Consider the following 22075-nt stretch of genomic DNA (forward strand, 5'->3'; position numbering starts at 1 on the left):
TTGTTTTATCCTATTTTCTTCAGATGGATCCTTCTGCCAATTTTTGAAGGATGCTTTTTTGGCTAAAATAGCCTCTTTCACTTCACCTTTTAACCATGACTGTAATCGTTTTGCCTTCCTTCCACCTTTCTTAATGCGTGGAATACATATGGACTGCGCATCTAGGATTGTATTTTTAAACAATGTCCATGCCTATTAAACACTTTTAAACTTTGCAGCTGCACCTTTCAGGTTTTTTTTTCTAACTATTTTCCTCATTTTATCAAAGTTTCCCTTTTGAAAATTTAGTGTTAAAGCTGTAGATTTACTTATTGTCCCCCTTCCAGTAATTAGTTTAAATTTGATCATGTTATGATCGCTATTGCCAAGTGGCCCCACCACCGTTACCTCTCTCACCAAATCCTGTGTCCCACTAGGAATTAAATCTAAAATAGCTCCCTCTCTTGTTGGTTCCTGAACCAATTGCTCCATGAAACAGTGATTTATTACATCCAGGAACTTTATGTCTCTAGCAAGTCCTGATGTTACACTTACCCAGTCAATATTGGGGTAATTGATATCTCCCATTATTATTGCACTGCCAAATTGCTTTGCTTCCCTGATTTCTCTTAGCATTTCATCATCTGTCTAACCATTTTGTACCCAAACAGGTTCTCTCATGGACGAAGGTCAGAGGCCTTTAGCCAGGCCCAGTGTCTGGCACTAATGCCTGTTGCTGAGACCCTTGACACTGTTTCAAAAACATCATAGGCTGCTCTCACTTCATGTTTTCCAGCCTCCAGTCCTTTCTGGAGGAAAGGTATGCCACTATACTGGTATGCCACTATACAAGCGATAAGCATGGAACCCTAGAAAACCCTTCGACCCAGGGCATCTAAGGCTATCTGGCCTTTTTCTGGCGGGGCGGAGGAGTGAGGGTGGGTCCTTTTGGCCTTTTTCTGGGCTGATTCAACTACCACCAACTGGTGTGGCAACTAGCTCTTCTGAAAGCCTAGGGCCTATTGTACTAGGTAGATGGCATCCATTTTCCTATTGACCGGAGGCACAGTACCTGGATGTTCCTAGAGATGGTGAAGGAGGTCCAGAAGGACCTCATGCACCGAGACAGCCATCACTTCCCTTAGGAGCGTCCACAAACTGTAGGACCTTCAAATCTTGGGGCGGGCATCTTCTTCTGTTGAAAGTTGGAAGAGAATGGTTTCCGCCATCTCCCGGACAAAACTTGCGAAGGAGATCTCCGGAGGAGAGCGCAGTGTCTCTTCTGGAGGGAAAGGCTCTGACAGAAGGTCCTTGGAGGCCTCCGAGGAATGCTCAGGGATGGCGTCCCCCCATGGGTCACAAGGGGCCTCTTCCTCACCGGCAAACTGTCTGGGTCGAGGAGGGAGGCTAAAACCCAGAGTATGGGGCGGGGCACAGATGTTCGGTAAGGTGGAACAGACAGCGGTGGTGCCGGCACTGAGGGCACCAGGACCTGCGATGGACATCAGGGCACTGGGAGGCCCGATAGCCCGGGGACGGGATCCGGCATCAGCGGTTCCATCCATGGAGATGGGCGAGGAGCCGCATCTTCCTCCTCCGAGGAGACCGGAATCGGGATTGAGATGGGAGGTGGCACCGGTGGTTGGCAGGGCACAGAGGGGCCCGCAGGCATGGGCTGCGTTGGCAAGGCACAGAGCAGCACGTCCAGCCTTTCCAGTAGAGGCGTTGGTTCCGATGCCGGTATAGGGGCCGGAATCGGTGGCGGCTGGAGACTCAAAGAGCATTAAACACTGCCTATTGGACCACGATGTCCAAATCGTCTTGGAACGAGGGTGAGGACCCCACTGACTCTGAAGTAGGAGGCAGGATGGGCATCACCGGAGTGTCCATGGGGGTCTGCGGAGGCTCGATGCCCGGCACAATATCGGTGGGGAACACCCTGGGCTCCCGGGTCTAGAGAAGGATGGGGCCTCCTCTCCACAGGGCCTCTTTGGAGTTGGTTTGGCTGAGGCCGATGACGCTCCGGTGTCAGTGCCGGCACTGGACGGACGGTGACGACAGTCTGTGCCAATGCTACCCACAGTGCTCGGCCCGGTCCTTCTCCAGCGCCGAAGACAATGCTGAAGTTTTCGATTGACTCTATGCCGGTGAGGGGCAGTCTCCTCCTTGATCCTCTCGGTGGGGCTTCGATGGGGAAGGTCTCGAGTCAGTTTGATCTCCATGACTTGATGCACCTGGCACTGGAGTCGATGGATCAGATTGCTTGGAACCAAACAAGCGCTCCATCTTGTCCAGGCGGGTGTGCCAGCCTTTGGAGGTCATCTTAGCACAGCTACGACACCGCTGGACGTCGTAGCAAGGCCTGAGGACACAGGACGCAGACGTCATGTGGGTCCATTATGGACAGTCGGCAGACACTCCTGGCACTTGCGAAAACCTGTTGCCATGATAAAAAAGAGGCAGTGTGCAGTTGGTGGCTGTCAGCCACTGGGAGGTAAACAGCCAGGAACCAACCGCAAGAGCACAAAACAGATTTACCAAACGCCGGAGGAATCAGTGCGCGATGGGGGACCCCGGAGCAGTGAAAAACGAAGAAAACTTCAAATTGTTCCGTGAGGAAATTGTGAGGAAAAATTCTCACAGAGCTCCAGTAATTGCAAGGCAACCGCTGTGCGGGGAAAAAAAAAAAGAGACTGAAATGGGACCATGTGCCCTGTGTAGCCATGGGGTTGGTTGCATGATGGGCAAGCTCAGTGTGCCAGTCAAAGTTCTAGAAACTTTGACAAAAGTGTTCCGTGACAGGGCTCCATCTGATGTCACCCATCTGTGAGGACTACCATCCTGCTTGTCCTGGGAGAAAACTTTTTTTTGCATTAATTGCTGTTTGTGATTTTGGGCTGTTAAGATTGTACATCAAATTTGCGCATAAAAAGGTGAATTTTAGAAGCCAGACGCATGCTGAAATTAGGGGATGCAAGAATATATTGGGCTGGTGCGTGTCGAGCAGATTTTGAAAGCCGGCTGGATACACTCGTCTTGCCTCTGTGCACATAATTAAAAAGTTTTAAAAAGTCAAGGGCGTGGTCGGTGTAAACATCAGCTTTCCTGGATTCAAACTTGAAATTTGAGCTTAAATACACACACTGGTGTGCACTGAGGTCCCCAGCTGTGTAACTTTACTTCTATAAATTATGATTTTTAAGTTGTAAAACAAAAGGTCTAGGCAGATCAGCAGGGTTTTAAAAGTCGGGGCAAACAGAAGCAAGGAAGGCTATTAAACTAGGGGGGTGGGGTTTGGAAGTCCTATCCCTTACCTGGGTTAACTGGGAAAACTGGTAATGGTGTCGGCACGCGTGTCTTAAATCCCACCACTTAAGCGGTAGAAGTGGCATTTGTGCACATAGGCGAGTGTCCACTTAAATCTGAGCGCGCATGTACATGCAAGCCAGGCGATTTTGTGTGTGCATGTGAATGTATATTATGAAATGGCCATCCTTGGGTGCAGGCCAATGAAAGCATGCATGTGCGCTTGCATGCCAGTTTAAAAGTTATCAGTGGTTTTTGTTTTTTTTTTAAACAGTCCAAGCATCTTGAACATGACCCACTAAGTATAATTGTTATACAATGGTAGAGACTCCCTCTACTTAAGGGTTGTGAATGAACTTCCTCAGCCTCATCTGGTCCCATGGAGCTGGATTAGGAACCATCAAACCTGTTTCAGGCATGGTACCACCATTTAGCTACCCAAATTTCATTACCTTTAATTAGGGACATTAATTTTCAGCTTTTATTTTCCACAGAATTTACCAGTATTTATTATAATAAAAAATGGGAGAAAAATCAGTGGAAAAGGAATGAGTCATTTTCCATTGATTTTCTCCCAGTTTTGTTTAATATAAAAAATGGTAAATCCCCAGGAAAAATAAAAGAAAAACTGAAAGTGAAGATCTCTAGTTTTAATACAGAATTGACTAGTCCTTCAAACTATTAAAATAAGTAGTATTAAAATGTTTTATAAATATATTGGTATTTGATACATCATCCCACATCACATCCACAAAAACAATATATCAGAGTGATTATATTTCAAAGTTTAATGGAAAAACTTGTAAAACATGTATGCATTGATTCAATTTGTCTTTCATTTGTTCCTCCCATTAAAAATATATTACAAATAAAATGTTTATTTATACACTTAAAATCATATTTGTGAACAAAAGATGATCGTAAAATGTTTTCACTCATAGGATATTTCAGCTATGATTTATTTATAACTTTAAATATTTTAGCCACAGCTCACAAACTACAGCTATTAATCTTTGATTACTTAAATGTGTTAATAGATGATAGAAGCATTTTTGTTTTAGTGTTGGCTACGGCAGAAAATAACATTGAAAACTGATCAGAAATAAATTAAAAGCATGTTTATTAAGTAAAGAAAACAAACTATTTTATCATTTTAAAAAGGTACAATAAGTGAAATCTCACACTTTTACGAGCCCTTACCTGATACAGACACTGTGTGTGCCCTTACTCCCTGTTTTTCGTTGTTGGCCAGCCTGAAAAACAAGTTGAAATCTGTGAATGCTGTACATTCTTCACAGTCAAAGAGGCTTTGAATTCATTCTAACAGAGTAGCTACTGTAATTAGGAGGACTAATCCATTTTCCATGTAACTGGGGTTGGAGAAAGGGGAAAAAAAAGGAAAATACCATTCAAAGCCCTCCTAGTGAAGCAAGAGCTAAGGGAATGCTGAAAAAGTTCATTTCAACTCAGAAAAATTATTTACTGATAGCCAACATTGAAATCAATTATGTTTAGTTAAATAGCATTGCTATTTATAATATAACTGATTTATGAAGTTACACACTAATTTAATTGTCCAGTTAGGTACATTGTGAACTTTCAATGAAATCATATAAAAATGAAGTACACAAACAGCTCTGACCACTGTGTTTCAGATAGCTCCATCATTTAAAACTGGAGGGACAGAGAAAGAAGACTACTATAAAAATGAAAAAAATGAAGAAATTACTTACCTGATAAATTTGTTTTCCTTATTGGACACAAATGGACTCAGGACCAGTGGGTTATACTCCCCTGCCAGCAGATGGAGATGGAGCAAGCTGACATCACAGTATTTATACTCCTGCAGTGACCTCAGCCTGCCAGTATTTATTTATTTAACATGTTTTGTGTACCTTCATTCGGTTTTGCCATCATAATGGTTTACAGAAATCGTAATAGGTAGACAATAGGTAACATCAGGGTTTTTACAGTGAGTATAACAGCTGAACATGTTAGGTAACAATGGAAAAATCAACAGGAAGGGTTTCTCTTCAAAAGCAACTGTGGACAGACTAGCAATAAACTTGATTAAAAACAGGCAACCATAATTATACTAAACTAACAAGCATCACTGAACTCAAATAAGAATGTAGGTACCCTAATCTAGGGACTGAATGAACACTTACCAATAAGCACTTGGGACCCGGATCCCCTCAGGACTACTGTCACAATCATTTGGCAGCCGAGGGCAGGAAGCTGAGTCTGTCTGTCTGTCTTAGTGTAGACAGATGGACTCAGAACCAGTGGCATGTACCAAAGCTACTCCAGAACAGAGTGGCAGCTGCCTGCGGTCTAATCAACACAGCACATACAAAGGCTGTGTCCTACCGGGCCTGCACATCCAGATGGTAAAACCTGGAAAAGGTATGTAAGGATGACCACGTCACAGCTTGGCAGATATCGATGGGAGACAATCTAACCTCTGCCCATGGCCCTGCCTGAGTCCTAACTTGAGTAGGCAACGGCTTTTCAGCATCCACATATGTGGCTGTGACCACCTCCTTTATCCAGCGAGCTATTGTTGCCCATGAAGCTGATTCGCCCTGTTTCCTTCCACAATGGAGGACAAACAGGTGATCCATCTTCTGGAAAGATTTAGAAACCTCGGGATATGCACAAGTCTCTTGACATCCAAGGGATGCAGGAGGCGATATTCCTCAATGTCCCTGACCTTATCCAGGGACGGCAAGAAAATGGACTGATTCATATGAAATTCCGAGATCACCTTAGGCAAGAAGGATGGAACGGTATGCAGCTGGAACGTCTCTGGAGTCACCTGAAGGAATGGCTCCCAGCAAGACATGGCCTGCAGTTTGGAAATTCAATGCGCAGAACATATAGCCACCAGAAACACTGACTTTAAAGTCAATAACCGCAAGGAAAGGCTATGCAGCGGTCGGAATGTAGGGCTTGCCAAGAAATCCAGTACCAAATTAAGACTCCACAATGGAACTGGAAACCTCAAGGGAGTCCGAAGATGCTTCACTCTCTTCAAAAAATGGGCCACATCAGGATGAGACGATAAGGAATCACCATTCAACGGGCCTCTGAAAAAGGCAAGAGCCACAATATGTACGTTCAAAGAATTAAGAGCCAATCCTTTATTCAACCCATCCTGCAAAAAAATCCAGAATGATTGGGATCTTAACTGAACAAAGACGACGATCCCTCTCCTCACACCAGGCCTCAAATATTCTCCAAACCCACATGTAGGCTAAGGAAGCAGAGAACTTTCGAGCCAGCGGTAAGGTGGCAATCACCGCAAAAGAATATCCACGCTTCAACAGGTGAGCCCTCTCAAAGGTCAAACCTTAAGACAGAACAGAGTCGGATCCTCGTGAAGAACCGGTCCCTGCTGCACGAGATCCACGTGCGGCGGAAGACAAAGTGGGGTTCTCCACATATCTGTGTACCATAGACACCTGGGCCAGTCTGGTGCAACCAGGAGTTCCAACCCCCTTGAGGCCTTCAACCTTGCAAATTATCCTGCCCAACAAGGGCCACAGAGGAAAGGCATAAATCAACCTGTCTTCCAGCCAGCCCTGTATGAGAGCATCTACTCCCTGGGAACATGGATCTCTCCTGCAACTGAAGAATCGAGGAACCTTTGCATTGTCATAAGTCGCCAACAGGCCTAGGAACGGAAAGTCCCAGCCATCCATTATCAGCTAAAATGCTTCTGCTGACTACACCCATTCTCCCAGGTCCAGATTCTCTCTGCTGAGAAAGTCTGCTCTTACGCATTCTTTTCATGCAATGTGAGAGGCCGAGAGCAGAATTTGGGAACTTGAGCATTGATCTCTGTTGCAAAGAGATCTATCGCAGGCGTCCCCCATTGCATGAAGATGCTTTGAGCTATCTCCGAACTGAGTGTCCATTCATGAGGATGAAAGATGCGACTTAGCCTGTCTGCCCTTGTATTTGCTACTCCTGGTATATAAGTTGCTTGCAGATGTATGCAATGTTGGTGAGCATGTTTGAAGATTGTCAGGGTCTCCTTGCAAAGGGGCCATGAACCGGACCCTCCTTGCTTGTTGATATAAAACATTGCCACTTGATTGTCTGTGTAGATCATGACTCTGTGGCCCTTCAAGTGATCTTGAAACACTTGTAGCGCATTTCGAATTGCTCTGAGCTCTAATAGATTTATCTGCAGGGTCTGCTCAGTGATTGTCCATAACCCTTGGGTTTCGTAAATCTCGAGATGTGCTCCCCATCCCTTGCGAGACGCATCTGTGGTTAAGACTCCATTGTGAGGAAGAGGACTGAATACTGCTCCTTTGGACAGGGTGGAGTGTAGGAGCCACAATGTTATGCCCTTTTCATCTCGGAAGTAAACGATAGCTTCTGTGTCAACTGTTGAGAGTGTTGTTTCCATTGACGTTTTAGTCGCAGACGTCTTCGGCGCTGTATGCGCAAATGCTTCCTGTTTGTGCACGCCGGTGACTTGTGCGCCGATGTCAATTCGGGCGCAGAAATATTATGCACCAATGGTGATTTGGGCACAGAATGTACTTCAGGCGCATAAGTTGATGGCGCTGGAGATTTAGGCGCCTTTGAGTCCTGCGCCGATTGCCAAGGCTCTTTCGGTCCTCTTCGGATAAGTTCTTACCTCCAAGCCTGGAGGATTGAGGATCCCACGACAATGCTCTTTTCTGTGACGGAGCCACTGTCAACGAGGGACCCGGTGAAGAATGAGCCTCCGATGGCTCGGAAAACGTGAAAAGTTCAAACATTTTGTAGGCCCGTTGTTTTTGGGCTCTTGGGGACATTCGAGCACAAAAATCACAGTTTTGTAAATGATGTTCTGGTCCCAGGCATCGGTAACATCGGTCATGGCCATCCGTGGCCGACATTACCTTGCCACAGGCACAAGGTTTAAACCCCAGCTTTTTTGACATTTCAATAAAATAGAAAATGCTGAGGAGAAGTCAGCCCCACGTGCGATCCCGCTCGCGAAAAAAACAGACTGAGGAGAATCTGTTACTTTCCTGTGCGGGAACACACGCGCAGCCGCAGAGAGCTAAAATCTAATCTCTGCTTTGTAAAAGCTCCGCCTCCCGGACCTGATTGACAGATCCCATGACAGCATGGCTAATTCATCCATGCTATAGATGGTAAATATTAGAGACAGGAATTGTTATTTTCTAAATGCTATGTCCTGCCAAATCTGATAAATAAAAGTCTATTTCTGAGGAGAATACACATTGTCTTTTCCCTGACTTAGGATCGCAAGTAAGGTGGGAGGGCAACTGGCAGTGTCTCGTAGCAGACAGATCCCTGCACCCCTAAACCTGCCTACAGATAACCCTGTAAATGTTAAATTAAGTATAACAATGACAAGTATTTTTTTGCCCCTGAACAGCTTAAGGCTTTTCTGGACTCCAAACAGCCAATAACTTACTCGCCAGCATCATTATAAGTATCAGCGGTAATGATAAATGTTTTAGTCTAACTACATGCCAGCTTATTTCTTATTTTTCTTTTCTCTTTTTCCTTAAATCTCCCATAGATTGTGACCTCCTTTTTCTATCTTTTGTGTTTTGTTTAAATGGATCAATAACTTGAAGAAATTGTTTTTTCTTATTGTTTCTAATATTTAATTCAGAATTTTGTTTGGAATTATTGTCCATGTAATTCAGTGCAAACGTGATTTTTTGTATCTTTATGAAAATTTGCATAAATTAAAAAAAATGGTAATACTATTTAAATTGTTATACTTTATTCAAATGTTGCCCATATGGATTAGATGAACAGATATTTTGAAACACCAGTCAACAATTTCTAATTTTGTATGGAATGATAGGAGTGCTCAACTATGTTCAAACACTTTGAGAATGGACAAGGGAAAAGAATGTTTAGCAATTCTGGACTGGCGTATTTATAATTGGCTTCTCTTGTCAGAGTCCTTCAAGAACATAAGATATACCATTCTGTGTCAGACCAGGGGTCCATCAAGTCCAGTATCCTGTTTCCAACAGTGGCCAATCCAAGTCACAAGTACCTGGCAAGTACCCAAACAGATAAATCACAAGCTACTATTGCTTATTAATTACCATAATAGCAGTTTATGGATTATTCCTCTAGGAATTTATCCAAACTTTTTTTAAATCAAGTTACACTACCTGCTGTAACCACATCCTCTGCAATGAATTCCAGAGCTTAACTTTGTGCTGAGTGAAAAAGAATTTTCTTTGATTTGTTTTAAATGAGCCTCTTGCAAACTCATGGAGTGCCCCCTTCTATTATCTGAGAGAGTAAATAACTGATTTACATTATGGATTTCACATGAAGAAAAGTGCGATGTGGATGGGTTGATAAAATCTAGTTTTCCCCATATAATCCCATTAATTTATTTCAGGAGAAGGTACAGAGAAGGGCAACCAAAATGATAAAGGGAATGGAACAGCTCCCCTATGAGGAAAGGCTGAAGAGGTTAGGGCTGTTCAGCTTGGAGAAGAGACGGCTGACGGGGGATATGATAGAGGTCTTTAAGATCATGAGAGGTCTTGAATGAGTAGATGTGAATCGGTTATTTACACTTTCGGATAATAGAAGGACCAGAGGGCATTCCTGGAAGTTAGCAAGTAGCACATTTAAGACTAATCAAAGAAAATCCTTTTTCACTCAACGCCTTATGGTATATGATCTGAATTTTTCAATTAGGATCTTTTTTCCTGCCACAGACAGATATAAACCGTCTTTGAGAGTCTGTTACTGTTCCATACACGGCCCCAGCACCCAATATATCAAAAACTTTCTTCTTTACACCAGGTTTTGAGCCATGCATTGAAATTTATATGGCTTAGCCTATCTTTCCCCTTTATATAAACAGGTAATACTTCTGTGCCTAATCTGCTTGCCCAGAATCTGGAAATCTCTGTGCAGCTTGGATGTTGTTTCATAGTAAGGTCATTGGTTCCAAGATGGATAATAAGGTCAACTTCAGAGTCCTTACTTTCTACATTGATTGCACTGAGTATCTGCTTAGCATTTCTATCAGCTAATGATCCTGGAAGGCATTTATATATAAGAACATATAAGAACATAAAATAAGCCATACTGGGTCAGATCAAAAGTCCATCAAGCCCAGCATCCTGTGGCCAATAGTGGCCAACCAAGTCACAACTACCTAGCCAGTACCCAAACAGTATATGAATAGATCCCAAGCTACTAATCCTTATTAATAGCAGTTTATGGACTTTTCCTCTAGGAACTTATCCAAACCTTTTTTTAACCCAGTTACACTAACTGCCGTAACCACATCCTCTGGCAATGAATTCCAGAGCTTAATTATGCGTTGAATGAAAAAATTTTCTTCGATTTGTTTTAAAGGAGCTACCTGCTAGTTTCATGGAGTGCCCCCCTAGTCCTATTATCTGAGAGAATAAACCGATTTACATTAACTTGTTCAAGTCCTTTCATGATTTTGTAGCCCTCTATCTTTTTCCCCCTCAGCAGTCTCTTCAGCACCCCTATTTAGCACAGTTCATGATGTTCCCATTCAGCAAAATCCAGTCTACCAGGTTTTTCAGCTAAGGAAAATTTGGAAAAAGGACCTGATGCACAAGAAAAGAAATGGGACACGACGCCAGTGAGAGGGAGAGGAAGAGGGGAGAGGGAGAGGCAGGGGTTTTCACAACCCTTATTAATAAATAACAGTACATTAAAGGATGACAATCGTGTCCTCAACATTTCAAATAGAACACTGAATCCAGAGGAAATAGCCATTCTAAATAAAGGTATGTCCTTTGTACTAACTGCCACATATAATGCTTTTAGAACCAGGATAGAATTATTTAAATTTACAAGAAAATTGAAGATCATGGACATTTTCTCAAACAAACCCACTTTACCTAATCCCTCCATTGTTTGACCCACAAGTCATTGGATGCCTGGTGGACCACCTAATTCGGTGATACATACCTTTGAGACACTTGTACTCAAAGAGGATACAGAAAAGGAGAATTTCAAATACAGACACAATATTAGTTTACCCGAAAGAAATGTAATCAGTAGTCTGAGTAAAGACAAAACAATAGTCATTAAGCCAGCAGATCAAGGCGGAGCAATAGTTGTTATGAACATGTCCGATTACATAGCTGAGATATATAGACAACTGTCTGACACCAATTTTTACAAAAAACTGGATGATGATCCAATGAAGAAGATAAACAAGAGATAGACTCCATTTTGAATATATCTGAAACATCTAATTATCTGACGAAAAAAGAGATATCTTTCCTTAAGGTTGAACATCCGGTGATGCCAGTATTGTATACTTTACTAGAAATACATAAATCTACAACAGATCCACCAGGCAGACCAATCATATCAGCTAATGGTTCACTACTAGAACCATTATCCACATTCATAGATACTTTCTTGCATCCGCATGTCCCCAGTATGCCATCATACATCAGAGACTCAACCCATATGATCAATATCCTCATGAACACATTTGACAATAATGACATCATTTTGGTTACACCTTGGACGTAGACTCATTGTACACTAACATTCCTCAAAACAGTGCAATAGAGATTACAGAACAAGCCATTTTTGGTCGTAATACAAACACACACATTCCGAACCAACTAATTATTGAGTTGGCCACCATTGCCATAACCAGGAACTTCTTCACTTTCGATCAGAAATTCTACTTACAAATTAAGGGTGTGGCCATGGGTTCTACCAGGGCCCCCTCTGTTGCAAACCTGTACGTTGCCAATTTCGAAAAGATTTTTCTGACACATCATAGATATGAACACAACATTGCACTATGGAAACGATACATCAATGATGTTTTTTTAATATGGAAAGGCAATGTCAATGCACTCTTGGAATTCAATGATTGGTTAAATTCTCTAGATCACAACTTAAAATTCAAAATACAATTTGACACTCAGGAAATCGCTTTTTTAGACATTTTAATCAAAAACACCCCTGCTGGATTTGAGACGGACATATACAGAAAACCCACCGATACAAATAAAATTCTGACATTTACTAGTTGCCACAACAAATCTCTTTTACGCAATCTACCCTACAGTCAATTCCTCCATCTCAAAAGATTTATTTATTTTTAATTCTTATATACAGACATTCTTGTATAAAATACAAATCATACTGGTTTACATTAAAACAGAAGATGCAGGAACAATGTTACTTTTGTCAAATACATTGAAACATTAATAACAAGGAAAATTGTTAACAAGGGATAACAACTAAGAAAAAGAGAAAGGTAAACAAAACAAGAAGAAACATAGAAGTTAAAAAAACAAAAAAGGTGGCACAAAGGGGTGCACAAAAGGGAGTGCCCCTTTGTCGCGTGACGCCAGGTGGAATGGCGCCGTTTACCAGCTCGACGCTGGGCGGGATGATGTCAAAAAGATTGTGCACAGACGAAAGAATATTAATCAAGAGATCTGTAGAAATGAAGAACAGATTTCTACAATGAGGATAACCAAGAATGGCTTTTCAAGAGCACAGTCACAAGAACGTTCCAAGATGTTAAAGCCTCAAGCCAAATCTGTGAAAAAAGACAAAATCATTTTCCCGCTGACGTTTACAGGATTATCCCACGATATCACACAAATAATTAGAAAACACTGGCATGTTCTCCAATTACTCCCACCATTCCAAGGCAAAGATGTTACATGGAAACCGATGTGATGTTTGCATAACGAACGTCGGTATACAAAAATTTTAAATAAATAAATAAATAAAATGTCATGGTGACCAACAAACGGGACAAGAATCTGAAGGAATTTCTGTCCCCTTCGGCTTTACCGAGCCACACACTCACGACAAAGGCACAACCAGGACACAAACCCTGTGGCAGCTGCAGCGTTTGCCCTGGGAACTTAAGAACCCAGTCCTTGCAGATTGGTGGAATTGAAAAGGCTTTTAAATTAATGGATTCCACTACATGTAAAACCCCAGGTGTCGTCTACATCGCCATTTGCCTGTGTGATCTGATATATGTAGGTAAAACTATAAGTTTAACAAGAGAATCATAGAACACAAAAGTGCCATTAACAGATGCAGTGAAGGGAAACTATTGGTCGCACACTCAATTGAAATGGGTCATACATTTAAACTACAGATTTTGCATTAATAAAAAAGTTAATATGAATGCAAGAGGAGGCAATTTTGACAATATCTTAAGATGTGAACAAAAATTCATTTTTTATTTCAATACTGTATCTCCATTTGGTCTCAATTGTGAATCTGACAAGTGGGTTTTTTTATGACTAACTTGATATTTTAAAGTTGTTTACTCCAGGTGTGTGCAACTTGGTGTTTTTAATTTGGTTGTATTTAACTTAGTTTTTATATCTATTCATTATCATATATATTTTTTTTTATATATCCCCATTTTTATTTTGTATTTATTTTTATTTCTAATTTTATTTATCATTTATGTTCATTATCTATTATTATTTTACATAGTGGTTTGGACCACCGTTTTTATTTATTTTTACTATTTGTTTTTACCATTATTACCTTACATCGATTTTTATAGCCTTTTGGTTTATCTCAAGGATTACAAAATTACCGAAGTGATTAGCAACATTGTTGCTAGAACTTCGGTATATAAAAATGTTAAATAAATAAATAAATAAAATGAGACATAAGTTGGCTGTTATCCTGTGGTTATCCTGTGGTTTAAACCCACCCAATAGTAGCTTATTATTTGGTGCTTCTACCATCTATTTAATTTCTAGCAGACTGAGCACATACACATAGTGGGTTTTCACTGCAGCTATGCAGCGTTTGAATAGAAGCGGCTTTTACAATGGCTTTTTAATAGCCTCAGACCCATGTTTTATACAATGTGTGTGTGTGTGGGGGGGGGGGGTTATTAATATCCCATATTATCTGTTTTATTTATTTACTTCACCTTTAGATTTTCGCCACTACCTTAACCTTTTAACTAGTTTTATTTAAAAACCGATCGGTGTGCTAACCACGTACTGATAAACAATTCAACAATATTTATATACAGTTTGATCAGTATACACACAGTGAGGTTTTACAACGGTTGTGCAGTGACAGCACTCAACTAGTTTTGGCAGGCTTTCTTGAAAAAAAAAAAAAAACAAAACACACTATGGACATACTTATAAATATCCTCAACAGAGTTAGATCTATTTTTCGATCCAAAGACATGCCAAAGGTAAGCGATTTTTAGTGGCAGTTATCAAAAATTCTTTACAAGTACCACATGTTAGTTTAGTTCTGTTTTTAAATGTTTAAATGCAAATACGGGACAGCAGTCGCCTTATATCCTTTGGTTAAATCCCCTATAATAGTGATTTATTTTGGTGATTCCATTGCCAGTCCACTTTGACATTTTTATTTATTTACCCTAAAATTGAGTTCTGCACAATTATTTGTTAACTAAATAAGCTCTTTTTAAAGGCTATTATCAATTACCACTCATAAGTATTGCATTATAGTTCAGTTTTCACAGGCTTTTAAATGTAATTTGAATACGGGACAGTAATCGCCATATATCCTTTGTATAATCATTGTCAGGAGCGGTTTATTTTAGAGATTCCATTGCTAGCCCGCTTTGAGACTATTATATATCCACCTTCAAAAATGTAGCGATTACTTACATGATAATCTCGTTTTCCTTAGTGTATGCAGATGGACTCAAAACAAGTGGGTATAGTGTGCTCGTGCTAGCAGTTGGAGACGGATCTGACGTCAGCACGGGTACATATACCCCCGCAGGAAGTGCAGCAATTCAGTAATCTTCCTTGCAAAAGCTGTATGGATATATGTGTAACTGACCGATCGATTAAATGAACAGGATTACCCTGACCGATTGATAGTAGCTGGAGACCACCAGTGTTCTCAACCGGAAGGCGTCGACACCCGACAGGATGGATGGCCTATTATAAGAAACATGGCTTACCGTGAGTCGTGAATCCCCATGTATGCCGGCAGCCGGGCGGGATGCTGAGGTCATCTGCATACACTAAGGAAAACGAGATTATCAGTTAAGTAATCTCTACATTTCCTAGCGTGTAGCAGATGGACTCAAAACAAGTGGGATGTACAAAAGCTACTCCCGGACTGGGCGGGAGGATGCCCGAGGTCCGTTCAGGATTGCCCTCGCAAATGCTGTGTCCTCCCTGGCCTGGACGTCCAGATAGTAGAATCTGGAGAAGGTATGGAGGGAGGACCAAGTTGCCGCTTTACATATCTCTGCAGACAGCATCCTAGTTTCTGCCCAAGATGCCGCGTGCGCTCTGGTAGAGTGAGCCTTGACCCGTAGAGGTGGTGGTTTTCCTGCCTCTACGTAGGCTGCCTTGATAACTTCTTTGATCTCCAGCGGGTGATGGTTGCCCGTGAGGCCGCTTCCCCTTGGATCTTCCCGCAGTGAAGGACGAACAGGTGGTCCGTCTTTCGTACTGCTTCTGACATTTCCAGGTATCTGGACAGAAGCCTGCCGATGTCGAGATGGCCAGCAGACGATTCCGAAGCTTTGATCTCCTCTTGGAGGTCAGACTGATCTTGTCTTCCTGGTTGTCGAATCGGACTCCTAGGTATTCCAGCGACTGAGAAGGCTGTAGGGAACTCTTGTTCAAGTTTACTACCCATCCTAGGCTTTCCAGAAGAGATATAACTCTGTTGGTTGCCTGGTGGCTCTCCTCCTGTGACTTTGCCCTGATCAGCCAATCGTCCAGGTAAGGATGGACGAGGATTCCCTTCCTTCCTGAGTGGCGCCGCCACTACTACTATGACCTTGGTAAAGGTCCGTGGCGCGGTGGCTAACCCAAAGGGTAAAGCTCGGAACTGGAAGTGTTGGTTCAGGACCTTGAAGCATAAATAGCGCTGGTGATCCCGATGGATTGGGATATGCAAGTAAGCTTCCGACAGATGTAGGGATGTGAGAAATTCCCCTTGCTGTACTGAACTTTTGACAGACCGCAGAGTTTCCATGCGAAAGCTGGGGACCCGTAGGTGCTGGTTGACTGACTTGAGGTCCAGGACGGGCCTGAAAGTGCCCTCCTTCTTGGGCACTATGAAATAAATGGAATAATGCCCAGAATTTATCTCCCCTGCAGGCATGGGGATTATGGCTTTTAGGGACAGGAGCCTCCGCAAGGTTACTTCTAGTGCCGTCCTCTTGAGGGGTGAACAAGGAGATTCCACAAACTTGTCCAGCGGGAGCTGAAGAAAGTCCAGGTAATACCCTTCTCGGATGATGGCGAGGACCCACTGGTCCGAGGTAATCTCGACCCACCTGTGGTAGAAGATGGTTAGCCTACCCCTATGGCTGCTACCCCCGGATGGGTCGGCTGATTGTCATTGTGGGATACAACCGGGGCCGGAACCCGAGCCAGTTCCCCTCTTGTTGCGCTTAGTCCGAAAGGACGAGTTCCTGGCCTGCGAACGAGGTGCTTGGTAGCAAGTCCTGTAAGGGCTGAAGCGCTGAGAGTTTCTACCTCTGGATGGTCTAGGAAAAGGGCGCTGGCTCCTCCTTGACCTGTCTTCTGGTAGACGGGGTAATGGAGAGGCGCCCCATTTATTGGCCAGTTTCTCGAGGTCGCTGCCGAACAGGAGGGATCCTTTAAAGGGCATTCTCGTGAGACTTGTCTTGGAGGAGGAGTCGGCCGACCAATTACGTAGCCAGAGCTGTCTTCTGGCTGCCACTGAGGATGACACTCCCTTGGCTGCCGTACAGACTAGGTCGAAGGCTGCGTCAGTGAGGAACGAGAGAGCTGATTCCATCTCTTCTCCCGGGGTGTTGTTCCTAGCCTGTGATAAACAGGAACGCGTCACCACGGTGCAGCAGGTCGCAATTCGTAGGGACATGGCTGCCACCTCAAAGGTGTGTTTCAGAATGGCGTCCATGCGCCGGTCATGTGTATCCTTGAGGGCCGTCCCCCCTTCCACCGGAATGGTGGTGCGCTTCACAATTGCGCTAACTATGGTGTTTACCTGGGGGCACGCCAGCATCTCCTTGGTTGCCGGGTCTAAGGGGTACATGCCAGCCAAGTCCCGACCCCCTTTGAATGAGGCCTCCGGCGCATTCCATTCCAGATCGATGAGCTGCTGTGCTGCTCGTAGGAGGGGAAAATGATGAGTCGTTTGGCGCAGGCCCTCTAACAGGGGGTTCATTCTAGGTTCCCCTGGGGTGTCATGGCCCGGGAGAGCCACATTGTGAGATCAGGCCTGGGAGATCCTCTTTCAGAAAGAAACGCCTCATGGTCCGATATGGTTCCAGCCCAGAGGGAAGTCCTCCCTCCTTGGAGGGTTCGTCATCTTCCTCAGAGCAATTTGAATCTCCATAAGTGGGGCTTCCGGGTGGCGAGTGGCCGTGCCTAGGCCGTGAGGGTCCAGGGGCCGGGTCATTCGGTACATATGAACCCGTTCGTGGAGCCAACTGCATTGTGACAAAGGCATGAATCCCCTTGAATAATTCCACCCAGGAGAGCGAAGCCAGATCTGATCTTACGGGCACTAGGTCTCTCGGGTTCCCTGGCAGCTCACCGCTGCCTGCTTGGTCCGGGGTGTTCCCTGAGGAACTGGCAAGTACGCTGGGCTGCGACCGGTCCTGGCCTGGAACTCCCAGAGCCTCTTCACATTGGGCACATAGGGAGTCTGCTTCCTCGCTCTGAGTGGCTCTGAGGTTGCATGCAGAGCAGAGGCTTATGCCTGATTCTGGAGGTGCCGGCTCTGCTGACGCATGGGCTCTCTTACGCTCCATCTCGTCTGTGAACCCAGCTGGAGTCTGCGCTTTGTAATATGCGCGAAAGATGTGCGCCTACCAATCTGCGCTTATCCACGTGCGCCTATGAACGTGCGCCTAAGAACGTGCGCTTAGCAACGTGCACTTAGCAACGGGCGCCTATCAACATGCGCTTAGCAACGGGCGCCTACCAACGTGCGGTGAGCAACGGGCGCCTACCAACGTGCGGTGAGCAACGGGCGCCTATCAACCTGCGGTGAGCAACGGGCGCCTATCAACCTGCGGTGAGCAACGGGCGCCTTTCAATGTGCGCTTAGCCACGGGCGCCTATCAATGTGCGCTTAGCAACGGAGCAACATGCGCCTTTCAATGTGCGCTTAGCCACGGGCGCCTATCAATGTGCGCTCAGCAACGGAGCAACATGCGCCTATTGCCCGGCTGACGAACCAGGGCAGAAGGCGAGCAGGCAGGCAAAATGGCGACCCCCTTGGCGGGTTGCCACGTAGGCAGACTCTGCTAATCCTCGCTTCCTCGGAGACCAACAAGTAAAGATGTATGCCTTACCTTGTCTTCAGCGCTTCCCGGCTGTGACCCGGGCGGTCTCCGGCTGTGGGGGGAGAGGGTAAGTACCGTCACCGCCGCGCTCGAGGAAGTGCACCCGCTGCCTCTAGGCCACGCCCGAACTCGTCTCGCTCGGGGGCCAAGTCCATGCCAGGACCGAGGCTGCCTCTATGCCGCGCCCGAGCCCTTCTCACTCGGGGGCTAGGTCCCTGCCGCGAGTCGGCCACCGGACCGAGGCTCTTACCTCTGAGGGGACCATGGAAATCGCCTCGGGAAACTCAACTGGGGGAGGGACTGAATGGTATCACCGCAGGAGTGCGGGGCTCGTCGTCAAGTAGGTGACTTCTATGAATTTAGTTGTTAGAATTTGGAAAAACGCTCAGCGAGCATGAGGTAGCTCCAAACTGCTTTGGAGACGGAAATTACTGAATTGCTGCACTTCCTGCGAGGGTACATGTACCCGTGCTGACGTCAGATCTGTCTCCAACTGCTAGCACGAGCACACTATACCCACTTGTTTTGAGTCCATCTGCTACACGCTAGGAAATGTGTGTTGCTCTATCATTAAATAACTAAATGGAAACGTTTGCTTCTAGCAGACTTTGAATACATAAGAGTGTGTTCTCACCGCAGCTGCGTAATGATCGCATTGAACCGGCCTAAAAAAACCCTGTGAGAGCGTTTAGCTTATCATATGGTTTCAACCATGTTGAAGGTATATTCCACGCAGTACAGTATATGTCCTATATTTAATACTTGCTACATTAATTCTTGTAGATCAGTCGCAAAATCCCCTGTGCCATGATTAACCGTACTGGTGCATTCTCATAGTAGGTAGCAATGAGACTCTTGTAAAAAGAACAGAACGGAGATTACTTGTAGACAGTATAAGTGTGATGCCTTCATATATCCTACAATTTTATACAAAATACGATTTATGTCACCTACCGATCAGTTTCATGTATCTTGATTTATATACCTTCTATTTTTAATACTTACTTCACTCCGGTCTTCTAAGTTTGTATATTTTGGTTTTAAGGTTCATTGCGGTTTTTATTTTTATTATTGTCATTAACATTGGCAGTCTGCACTTCCGTGGTCGTCCCCCCGCACACACCCCCCCCCCCCCACATGTCTCCTCCCCCCAACGCCCCACATATCACACCACACTCCATCTTTGGTGAAACAAAGGCCGCAGCATTTATTAACATTAATTAACATGAATCAACATAATTACATTACCGGTACCCGAGCCATCTGTGCTCTCAACCCTAGTGCATTCCGGGCGCCAAAACCGGCGTCCGCCGTTTAAGCCAGTCCGCCACCATCTTACCGGCCCCCCGCCGTGACCAAGCCAGGGGACCATTCCTCCAGGCCGCCCACGCCTGAATACACGCACTTTCTTTTCCCGAGGACTTCCGGTCCCTCCTGACAGTGTCCTCGAGGTCCCCCCTTACCTACCGACTCGGGTACCCCCGCCACCAGACTGGGACAGTGCCCCACTTATCCCAGGTTCCCCCCTCAATGCTGCGGCCCAACCTTGCAGAGCACTCGCTCAAGAGATTCCTGTATGGCATTATTAAATAAATCGTACCCAATGTCGGACAAATGAACCTGATCCGGCCTATACAGGCTGGAGCAAGGCTCGTCTGCCCATTCATGCCTGATTTGGTGAATGCCCCTCTGTTGGGCCCATACTCCGAACTGTCTATTAATCTTCTTCCTGCCCCTGCCCCACAACTTGCTACTCTGCCATTTCATCCTAGGTATAATATCTGACCAGATGATGGCTGTTCTTGGTGCTAGCTCCCTAATTACGTCTAAATCCCTTTTTATCATCTCTATCAGTTGCTTAGCCGTATGCGCCCCCAGGTCATTGCCCCCGAGGTGAATAACTATGGCATCTGGTTGTCGAGACGTGGATATTTCGTGCCGCAGGTCCGACAGCAGGTGTTCCTATTTCATTCCTGACCTTCCCATCCATCTCAGGGTGACTCCTTCCGGAGCCAGCCCCAAGTGTACACCGTAAGGTCTTTCCCGCGCCCTTTTGGCCGCCCATCTCACGAATGAATGTCCTATTAACCATGCTATCCTCCTCTGGCTCCTTGCATCTGCGGGTGAAATTAAATTCATTAGTTACCCATTTGCGCAAACCCAGGCCTCACATAGCGCTTAGCCACTGCTGATTGCCAACGGCCAATCTTACGTATTACGTCCATCGGCATACCCGCTTGCGCCGCGCTAGTCGCTACCCCGATCCGAAAGGAATGTGTTCCGTAATCTTTTGGGTCCAACCCTATATTTTCTAAAGCCGAGCGCAACACCGCTGCAAACTGGTACCGAGTCAGCGGGACACCATCTCTATGCACCAGCAAGTGATCCCCGCCTACCGGTCTTACACGCAGATAGCTCTCTAAGTTTCGCACCGGGCATGTCACCAGCGACCTCCCTGCTGCCAATATGATTTCCACCCCTTTTGCTTTTTGGTCTGTCTTTGATTTATGTACCCGAATTCTCAAGAGCCAGTCCTGCACCTGTACGTTGCCGTACAATAACCCGTTGCGGCCCTTATCCTTTTTGGATGGGGCCACCAACTCGCCAACCCTTAATGCCGCAAAAAACGCTATGCAGAAGGCCGCTCTGAACAATCCCACCTCAAATGGGTCAGTGCAAACATGCTGTATCGCGTACCACAATCTGACCAGTAACTCGTGCGTGATGGGCCGTCTTTTATCGCCTTCCCAAGCTACCTCCCTCGCCCACCCCGCCAGCATCTTCTTGACTATGAAGAAGCTGAAAGGGTCGCCCAAACCTTGCGCCTTGGTAAAGGCGAAACCGGCCAGGTGGTTGATCGTTGCTCCTCTGGACATTCCTGTCTCTTTTGACCATGATATGAACCGGACTATCTGGTTGGCCTCCACCACCCCTGTGGCACTACCCTGGCCCCCTATAAACTCCTGCACCTTAGCATAACCCCGGCAGTAGGCTTTCCACGTCGCCGGGGCAACAGACGCCCTCAACAATCCCTGCTCGACCGTGTTCCAATTTGCCATAGATGTTCCGGCATTGGGACTCCCTCCACCTCTGCCTCTGGCACCTGTTGGCGAAAGAGAGCCCACTTAGCCCTTGATAATGCATCCGCCACCTGATTCCGTGTGCCCGGCACGTGTTTGGCCCTTATGGTCATTTTCAACCGCAGGCTCTGCAGAACCACTTTCCTCAATAGCCCAGCCACCCGGGGACAGTGGGCCGCCTGTTTGTTCAGCACTGTTACTACGGCCATATTGTCACACCAAAAAACTATCCCCTTGTTATGCAACTTATGGGCCCAAACAGTGATTGTTACCAATATTGGAAAAAGCTCGAGGAAGGTAATGTTCTTCACCAGGCCGTCGTCCCTCCATGCCTGCGGCCAGGGCGCCGCACACCATGCACCCTGGCAATACGCCCCGAATCCCCATCCTCCCGAGGCGT

At 45.2% G+C, this 22075-nt stretch overlaps 1 protein-coding gene across 23 annotated transcripts in view; it reads right to left on the reverse strand.

The window, feature by feature from the left end:
• The window catches only part of PTK2 (protein tyrosine kinase 2), a 1447287-nt gene that overhangs the window by 758351 nt on the left and 666861 nt on the right, over positions 1-22075 (reverse strand). For all 23 annotated transcript variants that reach the window (XM_029592091.1, XM_029592099.1, XM_029592089.1 and 20 more), the window contains one exon: positions 4486-4538. In XM_029592091.1, the coding sequence (XP_029447951.1) occupies positions 4486-4538 (53 nt within the window). The remainder of the gene's footprint in view (positions 1-4485; positions 4539-22075) is intronic.

Source organism: Rhinatrema bivittatum, chromosome 2 (genome assembly GCF_901001135.1).
Source record: "Rhinatrema bivittatum chromosome 2, aRhiBiv1.1, whole genome shotgun sequence".
NCBI lineage: Eukaryota > Metazoa > Chordata > Amphibia > Gymnophiona > Rhinatrematidae > Rhinatrema > Rhinatrema bivittatum.